Here is a 21,407-nt window from a genome sequence, read left to right on the forward strand (position 1 = left end):
CCCCTGGTCCGGGAAGATCCCACATGCCGCGGAGCGGCTGGGCCTGTGAGCCATGGCCGCTGAGCCTGCACATCCGGAGCCTGTGCTCCGCAATGGGAGAGGCCACAACAGTGAGAGGCCCACGTACCGCAAAAAGAAAAAAGAAAGGAAGACTAATGGTTTCTTAGTACCCATCCTCACTCTGTACAGCATTTGACTACACCTCCCTTTACTCTGGCAAAGGCCAGAGCTTTATTCTCTGAAGAGGTCCAAACAGAAGTCCACAGGGAACCCAGGCATGGTTGAAGATTGGGGTACCATACCAAGATCATGGAGGAATTAGGTGAACCTACACACATTGCTCAGTGAGATGCCCAGGCTTCCTTCCTACTTGGTTCGCAGGATGCTAGCAGCCAGTCAGGAGATTAGAAAAGCCTTCTATGATTGAAAGGAACAGATCTCACAAAAATGAAATTGAAGGTTCCCAAGGAAACAGCTCAGCTATTTGACAGTGAAGTCACGACAGACAAGCCCCTGTTGGGAGATAATTCTCCATGGGTCTTTCTTCCATTTCTGAACATCTTGTGTAGGATCTGACAACTCTTTGTCCTGGACTAGCTTTTCAAGACCCTGTATAGTGAAGTTTGTCTCCCTCTAGAATGGAAGGCAGGTTTGTTTGCTAATGTCTCCCTCTAGAGCAAAGATTGGTTAGGTTTGTTTGTAGACCATTATAAATGATTGGAATTTCTTGAGCTCAGGAGTCCTCAGGTATGACACAAACCCACTACATAGTGAGGACCCACCTTGCTTGCTCTGTATTGTCCCTGTGAAATTTTCAGAGCAAGGGGAACCACCGTGAGCAGGAAGCTCATGCTCCTTGCTGAACTGTGAGTAATAATGTCCTTTGTATCTGACCCAGGAATCTCATGTCTTCTGGTAGCATCTATGAAAATGCAGCAGACTAACCTGTTAGTTCGAAAGTGGGGTAAGACCCTTCATAGTTCCTGACCAACTCAACCATTCTTACACCTCCCAAATAGTTTTGGAGCCCTCCACTCTAGAATACATGCAGATACACAAAAATCACCAAACATCCAAGGATATTGGCTAAAAATAATTAAAAACTTTTAGAAAGCAACTTGGAGGAAGTGGCCCATTCAAGAGAATAAAACTTTCAAAAAAAGGTAAGATCCTCAGGGAATAATAAAAGAAGCTATTATACCCATAAAACAAGAATAAGATGACATTTTTTAGAAGAGTAACAATTTTTTTATTGAGGTGAAATGCATATAACATAAAATTCACCATTTTAGCCATTTTAAAGTTTACAATTCAATGTCTCTTACCACATTCACAGCATGGCCCAGCACATCCTTCACTGAAACAATAAACATCTCTAGACAAGTGCTGGATATTGGGTTTTGTCCACACAACTTGAAAACAGAAGTGATGCAGCTTCTAATGAGCCTATTTCTGAAGATCATAATCATAGGAAAAATAAGATGCCATGTTTTTAAAAGAAATATTAGGAAAATAAAAGAGCTATTATAACTTCAAATGAAACTTTAAGTGAAAAACTTAATAGAATAACTTGAAAATAGAGTTAAGAAAATATCCGACAATGTACAGCACACAGATAAAGAGATGGAAACCAGAAAAGAAAAGATTATAATCTGGGTACTTCATTCTAGCATAAGCCATTAATTCAGCCACCCCACCTCTCAACTTCCTGCTCGGAAAGAATAAATTTCCTCATTGTCTAAGCCAATATAAATTGAGTTTTCTTTCCTTGCTGCTAAATTCATCCTGGGGAGAGGGGAGGAGCCAAGATGGTGGAGTAAGAGGACATGAAGTTTGTATCTCCTCACAACGAGGTCACCTAACAGGCACTGGTGGGGGACCTCAGACACCTAAAGGGACAGGAGGAATCCCCGTGTGACCAGGTAGGACTTGGGGGAGAAGGAGGGGGGAAGGAAAAGTGGAGAGAGGAGGGGACCAGCACCCCTGAGGGGTGGCTGGGTGAGGGGAGGGATTCCCATGATCAGAGGGTCCCACCCACAGTGTGGGGATCAGTGAGGACAGAGAGAGACCTTCAGGGGATCAGAGGATCAGAGGGAATGCAGCTAGCATCTCCCCCAACCGCTCAGGCCCTGGTGAGCCTGCTGGGGTCCCAGGCCTAAACCTCAGCCCTCCAGTGCCCCCTCTGGCCGAGCAGGTCCCGGGAGCATGGGAGTGAGGTGGGGGGAGGAAAAGTGGAGGCAGAACAAGACCAGAGCCTCTGAGGGGCAGTGGGGGGAGGAGAAGGGTTCCCACACTCGAGGGGCCCACCCATGGAGCAGGGGTTAGCAGGGGCAGGGAGCGACCTTCAGGGGACCAGGAGATCAGAGGGGAATGCATCCAGTGTTTCCCCCACCCACTCAGGCCCCGGCAAGCCTGCTGGGTTCCTGGGCCTGAACCCCCACCCTCCAGGGCTCCCTCTGTTTGTGCTGAGCCTAGACCCCACCTGGCCTAAGCCCTGCCCCTGCTTAAGCCCCACCCCCAAGGCCTTTTCCAGCCTTTTTTTGTTTTTTGAATTTTATTTCATTTATTTTTTTATACAGCAGGTTCTTATTAGTTATCCATTTTATACATATTGGTGGATATATGTCAATCCCAATCTCCCAATTCATCACACCACCACCCCTGCCACTTTCCCCCCTTGGTGTCCATACGTTGGTTCTCTGCATCTGTGACTCAATTTCTGCCCTGCAAACTGGTTCCTTTGTACCATTTTTCTAGGTTCCACATACATGCGTTAATATATGATATTTGTTTTTCTCTTTCTGACTTACTTCACTTTGTATGACAATCTCTAGATCCATCCACGTCTCTACAAATGATTTAATTGATATTTATAGGACATTCCACCCAAAAGAGACAGAATACACTTTCTTCTCTAGTTCACAGAGAACATTCTCCAGGATAGATCACATCTTGGGTCAAAAATCAAGCCTTGGAAAATGTAAGAAAATTGAAATTGTATCAAGCGTCTTTTCCGACCACAACACTATGAGATTAGAAATCAATTACAGGGGAAAAAACTGTGAAAAACACAAACACATGGAGGCTAAACAATACACTACTAAATAACCAAGAGATCAATGAAGAAATCAAAGAGGAAATTAAAAAATACCTAGAAACAAGTGACAATGAAAACACGACAACCCAAAATCTATGGGACGCAGCAAAAGCAGTTCTAAGAGGGAAGTTTATAGCAATTCAATCTCACCTCAATAAACAAGAAAAATCTCAAAAAAACAACCTAACCTTACACCTAAAGCAACTAGAGAAAGAAGAACATAAAAAAAGTTAGTAGAAGGAAAGAAATCATAAAGATCAGAGCAGAAATAAATGAAATAGAAATGACCAAGGCAATAGCAAAGATCAATAAAACTAAAAGTTGGTTCTTTGAGGAGATAAACAAAATTGATAACCTTTAGCCAGACTCATCAAGAAAGAAAAGGAGAGGATTCAAATCAATAAAATTATAAATGAAAAAGGAGAAATTACAACAAACACCACAGAAACACAAAGGATCGTAAGAGACTACTACGAGCAACTCTATGCCAATAAAATGGACAACCTGGAACAAATGGACAAATTCTTAGAAAGGTACAACTTTCCAAGACTGAACCAGGAAGAATTAGAAAATATAAACAAACAAATCACAAGTAATGAAATTGAAACTGTAATTAAAAATCTTCCAGCAAATAAAAGTCCAGGACCAGAGGGCTTCAAATGCGAATTCTCTCAAACCTTGAGAGAAGAGCTAACACCTATCCTTCTCAAACTCTTCCAAAATATAGCAGAGGGAAGAACACTCCCAAACTCGTTCTACGAGGCCACCATCACCCTGATACCAAAACCAGACAAAGACATCACACAAAAAAGAAAATTACAGACCAATACCACTGATGAACATCAATGCAAAAATCCTCAACAAAATTCTGGCAAACAGAATCCAACAACACGTTAAAACAATCATATACCATGATCAAGTGGGATATATCCCAGGGATGCAAGGATTTTTCAATATAGGTAAATCAATCAATGTGATACACCATATTAACAAATTAAAGAATAAAAACCATATGATCATCTCAATAGATGCAGAAAAAAAGCTTTTGACAAAATTCAGCACCCATTTATGATAAAAAAAAACTCTCCAGAAAGTGGACATAGAGGGAAGCTACCTCAACATAATAAAGGCCACATATGAGAAACCCACAGCAAACATCATTCTCTATGGTGAAAAACTGAAAGCATTTCCTCTAAGGTCAGGACCAAGACAAGTATGTCCACTCTCACCACTCTTACTCAACATAGTTTTGGAAGTCCTAGCCATGGCAATCAGAGAAAAAAAAGAAATAAATGGAATCCAAATTAGAAAAGAAAAAGTAAAGCTGTCACTATTTGCAGATGACATGATACTATACATACAAAATCCTAAAGATGCCAGCAGGAAACTACTAAAGCTCATCAATCAATTTGGTAAAGTTGCAGGATACAAAATTAATGCACAGATATATCTTGCATTCTTACACACTAACAATGAAAAACCAGAAAGAGAAGTTAAGGAAATAATCCCATTTACCATCACAACAAAAAGGATAAAATACCTAGGAATAAACCTACTTAAGGAGGCAAAATACCTGTACTCAGAAAACTATAAAACACTGATGAAAGAGATCAAAGATGACTCAAACAGATGGAGAGATACACCATGCTTTTAGATTGGGAGCATCAGTATTGTGAAAATGACTATACTACCCAAAACAATCTACAGACTCAATGCAGTCCCTATTAAGTTACCAATGGTATTTTTCACAGAATTAGAACAAAAAATTTTACAATTTGTATGGAAACACAAAAGACCCCAAATAGCCAAAGCAATCTTGAGAAAGAAAAATGGAGCTGGAGGAATTAGGCTCCCCAACTTCAGACTATACTACAAAGCTACAATAATCAAGACAGTATGGTACTGGCACAAAAACAAAAATATAGATCAATGGAACAGGATAGAAAGCTCACAGATACAAAGTGAGAGAGTGGCATGGACATGTATACAATACCAAATGTAAAATAGATAGCTAGTGGGAAGCAGCCGCATAGCACAGGGAGATTAGCTCAGTGGTTTGTGACCACCTAGAGGGGTGGGATAGGGAGGAGGGAGACGCAAGAGGGAAGAGATATAGGAACATATGTATATGTATAACTGATTCACTTTACGCAGAAACTAACACACCATTGTAAAGCAATTATACTACAATAAAGATGTTAAAAAAAAAACTCACAGATAAACCCATGCACCTATGGTCACCTAATCTATGACAAAGGAGGCAAGAATATACAATGTAGAAAAGACAGTTTCTTCAATAAGTGGTGCTGGAAAAACAGGACAGCTACATGTTAAAGCATGAAATTAGAACACTCCCTAACACCATACACAAAAATAAACTCAAAATGATTAAGGACCTAAATGTTAGACTTGACACTATAAAACTCTTAGAGGAAAACATAGGAAAAACACTCTTTGACATAAATCACAGCAAGATCTTTTTGACCCACCTCCTAGAGTAATAAAAATAAAAACAAAAATAGACAAATGGGACCTAAATAAACTTAAAAGCTTTTGCACAGAAAAGGAAACCATGAACAAGATGAAAAGATAACCCTCAGAATGGGAGAAACTATTTGCAAATGAAGCAACTGACAAAGGATTAATCTCCAAAATATACAAACCGTTCATGCAGCTCAATATCAAAAAAACAAACAACCCAATCAAAAAATGGGCAGATAGCTAGTGAGAAGCAGCCGCATAGCACAGGGAGATCAGCTCTGTGCTTTGTGACCACCTAGAGGGGTGGGGTAGGGAGGGTGGAGGGAGACGCAAGAGGGAGGAGATATGGGGATATATGTATATGTATAGCTGAGTCACTTTGTTATAAAGCAGAAACTAACACAACATTGTAAAGCAATTATACTCCAATAAAGATGTTTAAAAAAAAAAGGTGGGCAGAAGGTCTAAATAGACATTTCTCCAGAGAAGACATACAGATGGCCAAGAGGCACATGAAAAGATGCTCAACACCACTAATTATTAGAGAAATGCAAATCAAAACTACCATGGAGTATCACCTCACTCTGGTCAGAGTTGCCATCATCAGAAAATATGCAAACAATAAATGCTGGAGAGCGTGTGGAGAAAAGGGAACCCTCTTGCACTGTTGGTGGGAATGTAAATTGATACAGCCACTATGGAGAACAGTACGGAGGTTCCTTAAAAACTAAAAATAGAACTACCATACGATCCAGGAATTCCACTACTGGGTATATACCCTGAGAAAACCATAATTCAAAAAGATGCATGCGCCCCAATGTTCATTGCAGCACTATTTACAATAGCCAAGACATAGAAGTAACCTAAAAGTCCATCAACAGATGAATGGATAAAGAAGATGTGGTACATATGTACCATAGAATATTACTCAGCCATAAAAAGGACCGAAATTGTGACATTTGCAGAGACGTGGATGGACCTAGAGACTGTCATACAAAGTGAAGTAAGTCAGAAAGAGAAATACAAATATCATAGATTAACGCATATATTTGGAATCTAGAAAAATGGTACAGGTGAACCTATCTGCAGGGCAGGAATAGAGACACAGATGTAGAGAACAGACACGTGGACACAGAGGGGGAAGTGGAGGGTGGGACAAACAGGAGATTAGGTTTGACATATATACACTACTATGTGTAAAATATCATAGATAACTGGTGGGAACATTCTGTATAGCACAGGGAGCTCAGCTCAGTGCTCTGTGATGACCTAGATGGGTGGGATTGGGGAGGAGAGTGGGAGGGAGGTCCAAGAGGGAGTGGATATATGTATACATATAGCTGATTCACTTCGTTGTACAGCAGAAACTAACACAACATTGTAAAACAACTATACTGAAATAAATAAATAAATAAATAAATAATTTTTAAAAATTCATTCTGGGGAGACATTGGAAACCAGTCTGCCCTGGAAAGGGATAAACTAGTTTGTGGTCTGCATCAGGGGATAAAAATGGGAGCAGTGCCTTTATCAAATAAAGTCCTCTCAAAACTTGCTCTTTTGCCATAATTTTGGTGCAGACATTGGAGATACTAGCAGCTATGCTATTTCCCTTTAGCAAATGACTGCATATCTCACAATGCTCCCAACTCCTGATTTTCTATTATATGTATATGAGTGTCACCTAAGGAGAACACCTATTCTGTGAGCTTTTTAGGAAACATGAACGTTTGTAATGTCAAACAAACTGCACATGGGGAGGAAAGTAGGTTGTACTGCTTTGGTGATGAGAGTAGCTTTGCATATCAGTGTAACTTGCTGCATGTGGTAACCTAAAATATTGCCAATGATCCAACAAGAAACCTCTTCTATTACCTTGAAAGTCAATTCCATCAGAGCCAGTGAAGAGAATGTGGACTTCTCTTTGACTACTTTGAAGCTAATATCTTTTCAGAAATCTTGACTTGAAATCTTTGAAGGACATTTGTATCACCTTGAGGAAAAAAATGTGAAGCCCATCCTTAGTTGTTCAATAAGGAGAACTTCATTCTTCACTTTGCTTACTTTATGGATATGAACAGGATACAATTTGGGGGGACTTCCCTGGTGGTCTAGTGGTTAACACTCTGCGCTTCCTCTGCAAGGGGTGAGGGTTCGACCCCTGGTCAGGGAACTGAGATCCCGCATGCTGTGCGGCCAAAAGTGATACAATTTTTCATTGAAAGCTTTAAAGTCATTATTATAATGCAGCTGAAAACCACAAGGTCTTTTGGAAACAGAGCTCCTCAGGAAAATAAGGATACAGAGTGATATGTCATAAAATGTCTTGCAGACAATCTGGAAGTACCTAGATATACTGCAAGATATATTTGAAGACTAATTCTGCTTAGACGAATTTAAAATGAAATATGGAGTCATCATTCTTTTTTTGCTGACAAAGACAGCATGGATGATGCAGATCTTGCCTCAAAGATGACCTCAGTGACTTGAGTACGAATGAAATGATGTGACATTAATTCAACTTGAAGAGTCTTCAAGAAGTTTCTTGATACAAATCCACCTTTCCCTGCCAAATAAGCTATGGGGTCTCTAATTTCATTTGCTACCTCATATCCTTGTAAGTCAGAGTTTTTAGAAAGTGTTAATATTTTAATCAAGTTGCAGTAAACTGAATATCAAAGATGAGCTGTATATTCTCATGCCTAAGACTACCCCAAATTTTCAGCTTCTTATTCAATCCAAACTATGAGAGCTTTCTCACTAAAATTCACTTTTGAAAATTGAATAACACTGAAATTCATTTTCATTTTAGTTAACAAATGTTAATTATTTCAATTTTTCCAGATATTACTGTCAATTTTCACACACATTCTCATAAAATAGAAAAACAGATGACTCATTGAAATTATCACTTTTATAGCATGTTCCTATGAAATAATAAATTTCCAGTGTAATAAAATGAACTGCATGAAAATATTTGGTGTATATGTACATGGGAGGAGTAATTTATAGTTTTATTTAGATTTTCAAAAATGCCTATGTTCCCCCAAAATGTTAAAAAGCAGAAACATTAAAAGCAACTGTTCTACACTATAGAACAGTCCTCTAAAATAGTATGTAATTACCATGTCAAGTCACAGGTCATTTCTAACATGAATTTAATCCAATGTTACCTTGAAAACCAGTAATTAAAATTTCAAATGTGATCTTACCCAAGCCCTAAAAAAATGGCCAGGAAGTTCCTATAGAATTGAAATTATCTTTTCAAGTTCTGTTCATTAAAAGCCTACTTAAGAAACATGACAACTAAGTGCAATAGAGTACACTGGTTTGGATCCTGGAACAGCAGGAGAACCTTAAAGGGAAAACTGGTGAAGTCCAAATAAAGCCTAGAGTTTAATTAATGGTAATGTACCAATAGTGGTTTCTTAGTTCTGACAAATACACATTGGTAATATAAAATAATAATAATAGGGGAAACTGGGTGAGGGGTGCACAGAAACATTGTGAATTATCTTTGCAGCTTTCCTGTAAGTCTAAAATCATTCCAAATAAAATGTTGGGGTTTTTTTAAGTCTACTCTAAATTTTTAACAAGATTTAATCCCTCAGCAAATATTTATGGAGTGCTCAGGTACTGTTCTGTGTGCTGGGTACATAGCGCTGAACAAAACAGATCCATCCCTTCCCTTGTGGAGCTAAGAGAGTAGCAGGCAGGAAAGACATTGATCAGTCACAAGAATCAACATAAATTGTAATCACAGTTTGCAGTAAGTGCTATAAAGGAAAAGTACATGAGATGAGAGAGGTGCAAAGCTGGAAGCCTGAGGCAGTGGCACTTAATATGAGACTTGAGGGCTGGTGAGAAGCCAGCCAGGTGACAGCACCAGGAAGAGAGAAGAGCTTGTTCATCAACCTGGAGGAAGGAAAGGACCTGGAGAACGTGCCAGCATGACCAGAGCATCATGTGGGCATGCAAGAGTGGTGTCATCAGAAGAATCCAACCACGTAGGACCATGTAGGCTAGGTTTAGGCTTTTATAGTTTTCCAAAGAAATATGAGAAGCCATTGAAGACTTTAACCAGAGGAATGGCATGATCCTATTAATGTTTCTAAAATATCACAATGACTGCTCTGTGGATGTGGACTAGAAAGGAGAAAGACAAGAAGCTCCCACTTGAGGCACTCACAATTTTTTTTAATTAAGGAGAAATAAAAAGTTCTCAACTTCTAAATATATTTGTTCTAAAATGTCCCTGAGAAATAATAATTCATTTTAGATGTATATATTGCTTCTTTAGCATCTGCCACCATTACTCCAGCAGGGAAGATGGTGCTCCAAATGGTTCCCGGCTCATTCAATCTGGATCTTTCCTCTAGAATGCCAGTGTAAAACATGGGTGTGAACAAAAATGCAAGATAGATACCAAAGTCACATGACTTGGAGCAAGGCATCAGCAGCAAAAACATGCAGGCTCTACCACCCTTAGGAATCTTAGTTTCACAAGAGATTAATAATTCTTAGTATGTCTGGTTTTCAGAACCATAAAACCATTATTGACCCTCAGTAGTGCCATCTTGGCATTAGCTCAGAACTAAATATAGAAAATCCCAGACTGCAGAATAGTGTAATTTTCAATCCCTGTTTAAAGTATACAATGTTAAATGTCACCCTCAGTTACTATACCTTGAGTCTGAAGGAACTGGTGTGTTGCCCTATCCGACCTAGAAAAAGAAATACGTCTTCCAATTTTAATGTAACCAGCAGCACTTCAATAAAACTTAATAAGCAGTCTGCAGTGCTCGTTGAGTACTTTTAAACAGAACTCCCTAGGGACTTATACTCTAAACAAACACTTGGATTTTCTCAGTTTAGGAATACACTATCTATAACCTCACTAAATATTATGTAGGTACATTATAAGGACTATCAGACTAGAAGAAAGATTGGATCTTGATTGAAGCCTATGATTTAATATGAAAAACTTTTTATGCAAAGCTCAGTGAACCAAATAGCTATTGAGTGTCCAGCCAATCACTCCTTTTCTCTGGAAACTACCTCTTGCCCTACTGTCAGGAGGGTTACAGGAGAAAGCCTCTGGCAGCCGTGATGGCATAACTTGACCCTGCCCCAGACCACCATAGTCAATAGGATCAAGAGTGTACACTTGACACAAATTGGGCCAAAGAGTCCCTTTCCCTGGGAATCTGGATTTAGAAGAGATTCTTGCTCAATCTGTCTGCTCTCTTGAATAGAGGACATATAAACATTGGAACTGCTTGCAGAGGCTATTTTCAACCATTTGTACAAGGAATAGAGAAAGCAAGTCTGCAGCAAGAGACAAGAATGGAGAGCATATGCCAGAAAAAAAAAGAGATGAAAGGCAGAGAAAGAGGGCTTCCTATTTTCCCTACAACAGTCCGGGACCTGACGCTTATCCCACCTAACCCCTGGCCTTAAAATCCATGGAAGACTCACAGTATCGTTTCAATCACTTCCATTTTTGCTTAAACCAGTTCAAGTGGAATCCTGTGATGAGAAACCAAACAAGCCCTCACTAACACTCCAGGTCTCTCCATTTCATTTAGTCTCAAAGAACTGAGAACCAGCTTGCCCAAATTCTTTAAGCCAAGATCTCTGAAAGGGAATCTAATTCCAGGCTCTGCAAGCAGACAAATGCAACAAAATGAAAAATGCTTATCCTAAAATGTCAAGTGGGAAAGAAGCTGGGCACAAAATTGTATACGTCAGAATTATGACTACACTATAGTTTATATTTGTCAATAAATCAAGAAGTGAAGCCCTATATGCATTACGAAGATTGGAAGGAAATTAACCAAAATAACGGTAGTCATGTTACAGTGACAGGATTATTTTCCTTTTTCTCTATACTATTCTGTGTCTTTAAGTAGTTAAATACTTCATAACATAACAGAATTATAACTTCGAAGACTATGTAAATGTGTTTATATCATAATGACGTATTTTTAAAAGTAGAACTTAAAATATCCTATCTGTAATGTTCACCACTATATAAATAGACCGAAAAGCAACTGCCCCTTTAAGACTCCACATGTAATGGGGCACAGGAAATCACAGGAGTTTAAGGATTCAGCCATAACAAGGAAACAAAAGGCTATTCACTTTTGAAAAAATAAAAATAAAAAGACTCCACATGTAAAAAGGAACAATGAAATTTCCAGCAGACTAGTCCCCAATTAATCATCAGCCTTTGCTTCTTCTCCACCTATTTGCCCTCCCAATCCTGTATCCCACCTCATCCATGCTACTCATCTTCAGCTGGGATTTCACCCTTCCCCTCCCCCACTCTCTCCCCCAATTTGTCCACACCCCTCCCCCAACTCCTGCGCTTCTCTCTACTTGGATGTCTGGGTATCTGCATCTCCAGACATGCAGACCCATCCTGTCACCCATAAGCCCTAGATTTGTCTCCTCTATTTTGGATCAGCCCATTGGGAATAATCTCATCACAAATGGCTCCAGTCCATTTTAAACTATCCCCAGGGGCGATCCAGGTAAGCCAGAAAGTGGTAGGAAGTAGAAGACAACCTTCTAATGGCAAAATAAAAACCATTGCAGACTTGGATAATTTGTAAATTATCTTTAACATTGCTGTAACACAATTTTCAATAATAATTCAGAGTACAACATTGGATAGGAAAAAAATGTAAGTGGTAAACCATTTACTTACAAGAAAAAAGTGAGCAAGCCTTTTTGAAATCATGAAGCCGATTCAACGGGTTTCCTCCATGATCACAACAGCTTCCATACACTGAACTGCGCATTGTGTCAGACATTGTATATACGTTATCTTATATAACCCTCCCAATGACCTGTGATGCAACTATTACTATTTCCATTTTACAGGAACAAAACTGTTGATCTGAGAGGTTAAGTTACTTATGCAAGTTTAAAAGTCTAGCAAGTAACAGAGCAGGGTCTTGTGGTCTTTGCATTAGACCTTATGGCCTCAAACAGGTCTTAGATGGGCTTTCTAAAGAAAGTTTATCGACAATGTTAAACCCATGTGTTAGCTATTAGTAGCAGTAGTATTTTACAATACAAATATCAAGTTTATATGTAAATTTATATTTTAAATGAAAAATACATATCAGAATAAACATTGTAGAAACTACCACATTATGCAACATCAATAACATATACAATGCTATTCAGTATCAATGTAGACCTTACAAGTTATAGTTTAAAACTATGTTACAAAGACTTCTTACTACGTATCAATGGTAATTATTTATAACTGTTTATAAACTGCTACCTGTCATATACAAAGAAGCATAATGCTTATTATCAAGGTATAAAAAGACTATAAACTGGGAGAAATATTTATTGCATTCATTTCACTGGTATGAGACAATTTTATAACTTAATGCCAGTTAGAGTGCTGAAGTGTTATATTAATATTGTACCATGAAGACCAATATTAACCACATCACAAGGGGGGGGACCACACTTTATTTCTTAGAATTCTAATAACTTTATACTATTTTGTATTTTAAAAATTGCCTTTTCCTCATTCAGGTGCAGAAAAGGTTATAAAGGCAGTAAGGACACAAATGCAGAAGTTACAAAGGTAAAGTGATCATAAAATACCATTTGGTTTATTCTCATTCTCCGAATAGGCACATCTGTTTAATTCATTCATAGCTGGTGACTTTTTTCTTTCCCTCCAATCACTACCACCATGTACATTTCTTCTGTGTGGAAATAATTAACCCTCCAATTTCTTCAACAGAAACTATAATCATTCATTCATTAGTACAATCAACTTCATTGAGCACCCAGAATGCACCTCCAGTACACTTTCACTTTGCCTAAGATAAAAATAAATAAAGATAAGTCCCTTCCCTCCCCAAGCTCCCTGGGTGAAACAGTCTTGTGAAAAGTAAACAGCCCAAAATAGTGTGCTAAATGCTGGAGCAGAGGTGAGTACACAGTATTACAGGAGCACAGAGGGAGGATTAACCCAGCCTGGGGAAATCAGGAAGCTTTACAGAGGACAGCGCATTTGAACTTGGCCTTTAAAGATAAATAGGAGCTTTCCAAAGAGTGAAGAAGGAGACATGGGGAGAGGAAGCCATTCAGGCCATAGTGTAAAAAGGCGCTGAGGACCTGAAGAACATGGGGACAAGAATGTTATTAAAACAATGAGCAGCTTGATGAGACTATGTTCAGGGTTTGTGGAGGCTATGTGAGATATGAAATTAAAAAGAAAAACTGGATGAAAAATTCAACAATGTAAGTAGATTAAGGTGTTTAAATATATGGAAGATTTTGCATACATTCAATTTCAGTTATTAAGATATATAGACCAATGAGAGAAATGTTCAGTACAAAATAAACAGCACTTGCATGGGTCTATGGATATAAAATAGACTGAAAGGGTAGTGTTAGCCAAAATGTTAACACTAATCACCTCTGGCTGGTAGAATTATAAGTAATTTTGTTTTTACTCTCTCTTTGCTTCTCTGCCTTCCAGATTTTCTGCATTAAGCATGCATTACTTTGGCAATTAGAGGGGAAAACATGTGCTAAAATAGAACAATGTAAGCTGGGCTCAGATTGTGGCATGCTAAGGAATTTGGACTTTATTCCACAGAAAATGAAGATTTATTCCTGGCATTTGATCAGGGATATGAGAGGAAGATTTGCATTTTAGGGAATTGAATGTTCTTAAGGTGTGCAGACTGGATTAAAAAGATTTGCGATTGGGTGAAAGATATAATGGATATGGACATATATACACTACCAAATGTAAAAATAGATAGCTAGTGGGAAGCAGCCTCATAGCACAGGGAAACCTGCTCGGTGCTTTGTGACCACCTAGAGGGATGGGATAGGGAGGATGGGAGGGAGACTCAAGAGGGAGGAGATATGGGGATGTATGTATATGTATAGCTGATTCACTTTGTTATACAGCAGAAACGAACACAATATTGTAAAGCAATTATACTCCAATAAAGATGTTTTAAAAAAAAGACACAATGGATAGAACTAAGGCAGTGATAATAGGGATGGAAAGCACATATGTGAGGTAAAATAGATAGGACTTGTTAACTGAATATAGGAGAAGGGGGAAGGGCAGAGTTTGAGGATAACTCCAGGTTTCTGAGCAATTGGTTAGATACAGATATTGGAAGGTAAAAAGCATAATAAGAAGGAAAAGGCATATTTTAAGGACAGAATGATGAATTTAGTTTTATGTGTGACATGCCAGGGGACATTCAGGTAAGAATTCTAGTAGAACGTTGAAATATGGGTCTGGACTCAGAAAAAGTGGACCTAGAAATACAGACACATAGAAGATGGTGAAGCCATGAAACTGAATGTACTTGCTCAGGGAAAATAAAGTGAGAGGAGACAGCTGAGTCTGGAGCCTTGGGAAATGCTAAGTCACAGCAATAGTTGGAGAACTGAGAGAGCCAGAAGAGCCAGAAGTTGGTAGAGTTCTTTTTGGAAACGGGATGTTCAGAGCTGGGATCAGAGCAAGAACAAGAAGTTTTACTATAAATTTGCAGCTACTGACAGAAAACAACCACAGAACCTGGTCACTGGTGGAGTATAGAAAAAAACAGAAGGCCAACAAGCACAAAAGGCATAGAACAAAGAGAGGGAACTGGCCACCATCTGAGACGGAAGGCCGGGCGAGGAGAGGTGAAGTAAACCTACTAGAGTTTACTGAGTGAGATTTCTCCATGGAGGGTGGGGCTTTTTTGAAAGCTGTCAAAGTGACCTACTGCATGCTGTCCTAAGACAGTGACTTATAACCTTTTTCTTTTTCTTTTCTTTTCTTTTCTTTTTTTTTTTTTTTTTACAAACAAGGAGACTGATGGCCACAGAAAGGTGTCTCAGGTCTCAGAGCCAAGTTGCTGGCAGGTTTAACTAGAATCAATTTCCAAGCCCCTAGAGTTTAATTCACTACACATCAATATACTGCCTCCTTATACAAACACAAAAAGAAGACTCACCCCAAAAACATTGATAATGGAATACGGTAAAATATAAATGGATTTATCCTTTGACTTGACTTATCCTTTGACTTGACTTATGGAATGAATGACTTCTTATAGTAATACAACCCTCTTTAAACATCACCTCTTATCTCCCAACTAACCATCCACTAGCCTTTGATCCCACTGAGATTTCCAATCCATTGATCCTACCAACTTTTCACTCTCCCTAATCATCTCAATTCTCTCTTCTCTATTCACCAGCTTTAAATGCTATGGTCATTCACTACAATACCTTCCTTGCATACATTCACAACTCCCTCGCCGCTATTATTACACCCACTGGATAATCTGAAACTCTGGTTAAATCCTTCTCTTCACTTGCTCCACGCCACCACTGTGTCAATGAACATAACAACCTACTGAGTGGTCTCGCTTCAAATTTCTGACCAGAAACTAAACGTGCCCTTTAAGGCAGCCAGACAACTTTACTGTACTTCCTCAGTCCGTTTACTCTCCCCATAGAACAAGTCACACCTTCTCTTTCCTCCAACCTCTACCACCTCCTCCTTTATCCTCACTCTCAGTTGATGACCTTGCTTCCTATTGGGAGAAAATGAAAGCAACCAGAAGAGAATCTCACCAGACTCCCACCATCTCAGTTATCCTCCTTCCAGACCCTTCATCCATACCCTCTGCCTTATATCCATGTTCCTATCTAAAGCGATGTCCCTTCCTGCACTAGTTTTGCTACACTATCTCTCCAACATCACTGATTTTTCTTTCTCTATTGAATCATTCTCATGATCATGCAAACATCCTGCAATTGCCTCCCATCTTACAAAAAAAAAACCTTTCTTAACCCCACTACTCCCATTTCCTCTGCTCCCCTTTGCACAAAAATCATTGAAGAATTGTCTATACTCACATTTCCAATTCCTCCCTCTAATTCTTGCTTAAGCACATTCTAATCCACCTTCTGCCACCTTACGTGTTCCTGTCAAGGTAGCCAATGATGTCCAGTTGCCAAATTCATGGTCAGTTATCAGTTTTTATTTTCTAGACCTTTCAGCAGCATTGGACTTGGCTAATCTCTTCCCTCTGAAACTCTTCACTGGCTTCTAGGGTATCATATGCCCCTCTTCTCACCCTCTTAATGTCTCAGTGCCCCAGGGTCAGTCCTTGCTCTTCTTCTCTTCTCTATAAACATTGACTCCTTGGAGATCTCTTTAGTCTTAGACTATAAATAACCATCCAAATGCTGGAAAATCCCTAATTTATATCTCCAGTCAGGCATCTCCTATGAACTCCACGATTTTTCTATGTCTCCAATTACATTTAAACCTTCCAAAATGTTATCCTTACCCCTTGACCCCCTAAACTTCTCTGCCTTGAATCTTGCCGCACTTTAGCCATTGGCAACTCAAACCTGGTCAAACTAGAAAAGGTGGAATCATTTTTTTACTCCTCTCTTTCTTGCAGATACCATATCCAACTATCAGGAAACCCTATTCAGATACACAGAGAATTTCAAGTATATAGAGAATCCAATTTCAAATATATAGAGAATCTGACCACCTCTCACCTCTGCTACTGCTACACCTCTGGTTCAGGCCACCATTATCTCCCACCTTGTTTATTACAGTGACATACTAACTAGTCTCTCTGCTTCCACCTTTGCCCCAATAGAGCAGTCAAGTTGATCCTTTTGAAATGTAAGTCAAGTCACATCACTCCTCTGTCAAAACCCTGCAAAGGCTCCCAATTTCATTGAGTACAAGCCAAAGGACTTACAAATGGCCGGTAAGGTGTTACTTCATGCGAGCCCCTGTATCCATAGTGTCCTCATCGCCAACCACTTGCCCAATTATTTACCCCACTTCAGCCATGCAGGCCTCCCCACTCCTTATCTAGCAGGCCCGGCATGCTCCACCTCAGAGCTTTGCATGGGCTGTTCCCTTTGCCCGGAACGACTTCCTCCCAATGTCTACACAGCAAACTCCCTCACATCCTTCAGGTCTTTGCTCACTTGTGACCTCCTCAGTGAGGCCTTCCCTGGCCACCCTATTTAAAATTTCCACAATTGCTACCCCCTCAGACTTTTTTAGCCTTTTAACTCTTGTTGATATTTTTGTTGAAGCAGGTATCACCTTCAAATACAATACTTTATGTATTTATTTATTATTGTCTGTCTCTTCTGACTAGAACTTAAGCTCTAAAAACGAAAATACTTTTGTCTGTTTTGTTCACTGATGTATTGCCGGCACATAGGAGGTGCTCAATTAGCACCTGTTGAATGAGTGAATCTATTTCCCCCACCAGACCATAAATAACTTGAGGTTAGACTAATGCTTTAATCATCTCTGTACCCATCTATCTATCTAAATTTATAGATATAGAGATGATTGTATATATATATATATATATATATATCTTTTATATATAATGCATATATATCTTTTATACATAATGTTTATATATCTTATGTATACAGTGTATATTATATATGTTTGCACCTTTTACATACATAATATATGTACACATACATTTCTTTTTGCATCAGCCTGACTACTAGAATTTGTTCTGGGCCAGATACTCATCTTCCTGTTTGGCAGGGGTGGCAGCAGGATGTATTACCATGAGGCTGATCATTAATGCACATTGTCAGAGATGAGTCCCCACCTGCCTCTAGAAAAGTAAATGGCATTGATATCAAGAGAGGTCTCAAACATGACCATCAGAAAATGGGAAAGCCACCTTGCCTTCACATATTACATATTCCTCACCACAGCCTTTTCCTAAATATATCTTTCCAGACTTCCCCCAAGCTGTTGCTCATTCCCGGTAACAGCTAAATCAATTGACCATATTGTACTGGTTTGCTTCAATGTGTTTGTTTACTAGTTGAAGCCTGCATTAAGGGCAGGATTATTTCATGGTGCTCAGCTGCCTGGCCCTCTTCCAGCTCTCTCTCCTCCTAGCCTCTCTGCAAAATGGCAATCTCTTTCTACCTCTGAAAGCTTAAACATCCTGAAAGGTATTTGACTATCACATAATTCTCTGTCCTTGTGAGATTCTCTGCCTTCACTGTTTGAATTCTGTGGCCCGAAGTTAGCTAAGAGTCCGTCACAAATAACTATGCCAAATGCATCTTTATCCCTTTTAGCTTCAGTTACTGTCTTAACCTGTGCTCTTCCCTCCTTTTGTCCAGTTATTGTACAGCAAATGAAACGTGTGAAGCTATTTCAGCAAATATGAAAAGATAATATGAACACGTCTCTAAAATGTCACTTTTCCAGTATTCTTTTTGGTTTGTTCTTTATTAACCAAAGTTCCATTGTTATAAAAACTATAATAATATGCTACCCTGGGTCTTGTAATCTCACAGACAGCTTCTACATTTTCTAAGCAACCAAAATCCCATGGTTCCTAATTAAAATATTCAAAGGTGAAATCTAAGTTATCTCTACATGGTATACTAGTGCCTTCACTTAAGTTTCTAGGGTTAAAAACAAAAAGCCTTTGCCAATAGGAAAAAGGGAAGTTTTGAGTCTATAGTACAAAGACTTCAAACCACATTCCACAGCATGTTATTTTCTTTCTAGAAAATTCTAACACTATATAATTACTTTTGTATGGAAAATGAATAATGTAATCTAATGCTAAAAACAGCTAGACAGAAACCATCCAAATCAAATGGGCCTTTGCTGAAGCCAAATGAAATATTAAACTAGAAAATATCTGTGTGAGGACAGCCCATGGAAGAAAGCTCAATAGAGATGGAGCGTAGCGGGGGTGGGGGGGAGGAGTTACAAGAAAAAAGGTGTTTTTCCCTCTACGTGTTAGGGTTTACTCGTTTCAGAGAAACTGTAACGTTGATTGTACCTCAAATGCCTCAGAAAAATACCAATCAGAAATGCATCTAGGAGCTTCCAAGGCTTCCGGTTAAAAATAACAGCAAAAACATCAATGAAGCTCCATCTATGGCGACAGAAATGCATTGATAAGAGAAAAAGCGAAATCCCACCTGCATGGGAATTAAGCCGCAGCTACTCCCCCAATTCAGAGTAAAACGAACTTCACTTGGGTCGCCGGCAGAACTAATCCCAGCAAACAGAGCCAGTGGGTTCGTGTGTTGGGAGAGAGGGACAGAGTAGAGCGCACCTCATCGCCCTCGCCGCAAAACTGCTCCAGAAACGTGAAAGCGTCCGCACCGCATGACCTCGCTTAGCCGGAAGAAAGGCGGACAGCTCAGAGCGGCCCGCTCCGGCTCAGCGGTAGCCGCGACGTGCGGCGGCCAGCTGCGGGGGTGGCCCGGTCGTGCCTCCCCCTCTCACCCACCCCAGCCCCCAGTCTTTTCACGGGTCTCTGGCTCCAAGCTCCCAGACTCGGAGCCCTGGCCAGGTTCCTTCTCTGCCCGAGGTGGACAGCCTCCCAGAAACATTTTAACAAGAGTAATTCCCGCGCTGGCAACGTCTCAGCAGCCTGGAGTGAACAGTCTGACCCATCGGCTTCGGGACCCTCGTCTGGGTCGGCCTCCGCCGCCAGCTCCACCCCCGAGCCTCCCCAGCGCCCAGCCCGCAGCCTGGCACCCAGTAGGGACTTTGGGGCAGTGCAGCCCCAAGGGCTGAGTTTCGCTAAGTAAACGGCCACGTTAGCCTGCTCCGTCGTGAATAAGCCTGGGGTGAGCCGGCCGACGGCCGTCAGGAGCGCTCACCCGGTTCCCTCTGCGCTTCTGCCCCCAAGGCTACCACTATTTCCAAAGTCCGAGGCGCCAACAGTCCGGACACCCGTTCTCTCTCACGGTTCAGCACCGAGAACAGCGAACACACTTTTAGCCCCAGTAGCCCCACTGCCAGGAGACTGGCTTTAGCCACGCCAGCAGGGCTGCAGGTGTCCGGACGGCGCGCCCTCCCGCATCCCACCCCTCCGGCGCCTGGAGCAAGCCAGCCCCGCGGCATCTTACTTTTCTGACTGGAGTAACCCGGGTAATAGCCATAGTAGCCGGTGATCCGCAGGATCCGGTCCTCGATGGTGGCCACCCCGTTGGGGGCCGCCTTGATATCCATAGAGAGCACGGGGCGGCGGCCCCGGGCGCGGCGGGTCGGAGAGCGCAGCGCGGGGCCCGGGAGCTGGTGCAGGTGCCGCCGCCGGTGCTGATGTTGCAGCTCGTGCTCCCGCGCCCAGGCTCTGACTCCGCCGCCCGGCGCAGCACCGGCGCCGCATCACAGCGGCGGCGGCGGCGGCGGCGGAGCGGCCCCCACGAGGGCCGGCCTCTCTGTCAGCCTGGCAGGTCTCCCGCCCGCCACCCCGCGCACTGCTGCCCGAACAGCGCCCCCTCACCTCCGACACACACCGCTGCCCGGGGCGGCCCCACCTGCGCGGACTCTCATCATTAACCCTGTTGACCCCTTCCCGGGAGACTAAACATCCCCCAACCCCACCTGCCAGAAGAGACGCTTGGTCCAGGACGTGGAAGGAGAGGAGAAGGTGAGATGGTGGCCAGGGCTCAGGAAGGAGGGCCGGGGATGGGAGAGACCCAAGCGGAACCAAGGGCTGTTAATGTGAGAGGTGCACGCTGTCGCTCGGGGAGATGACACCTTGGGGTGCCCCCAAGGGCTTCGTCTACGCTTGGCGTCTGCACCACCAGGGGTCTGCTGATCTGCAAGCGTTCCCTGGAGTTAATCAGTTCTCTCCACTTGCCTAGACGACTGGGAGTCTTTTTTTTTTTTTTTTTAAGAAATGAAAAGAAAAATGAGGCCCCAGCAGGTGGTACTTGGAGTGATTATTCAGGTATCGTGGACACAAATACTTATAGAGATCAAGCCTCCAAGTCTGAC

The 21,407-nt window shown here is 41.1% G+C and overlaps 1 protein-coding gene across 1 annotated transcript in view; it reads right to left on the reverse strand.

Moving 5' to 3' along the window:
• SLC35F4 (solute carrier family 35 member F4) overlaps positions 1 to 20,636 on the reverse strand; it is a gene marked incomplete at both ends in the record, with an annotated part of 286,092 nt that extends 265,456 nt beyond the window's left edge. The window contains one exon of the mRNA XM_082616750.1: positions 20,534 to 20,636. Within this exon, the coding sequence (XP_082472876.1) occupies positions 20,534 to 20,636 (103 nt within the window). The remainder of the gene's footprint in view (positions 1 to 20,533) is intronic.
• Between the last annotated feature and the right edge of the window lie 771 nt (positions 20,637 to 21,407).

The sequence above is a fragment of the Mesoplodon mirus genome (assembly GCF_964341445.2).
Source record: "Mesoplodon mirus genome assembly, chromosome: 4".
In the NCBI taxonomy this organism is placed as follows: Eukaryota; Metazoa; Chordata; class Mammalia; order Artiodactyla; family Ziphiidae; genus Mesoplodon; species Mesoplodon mirus.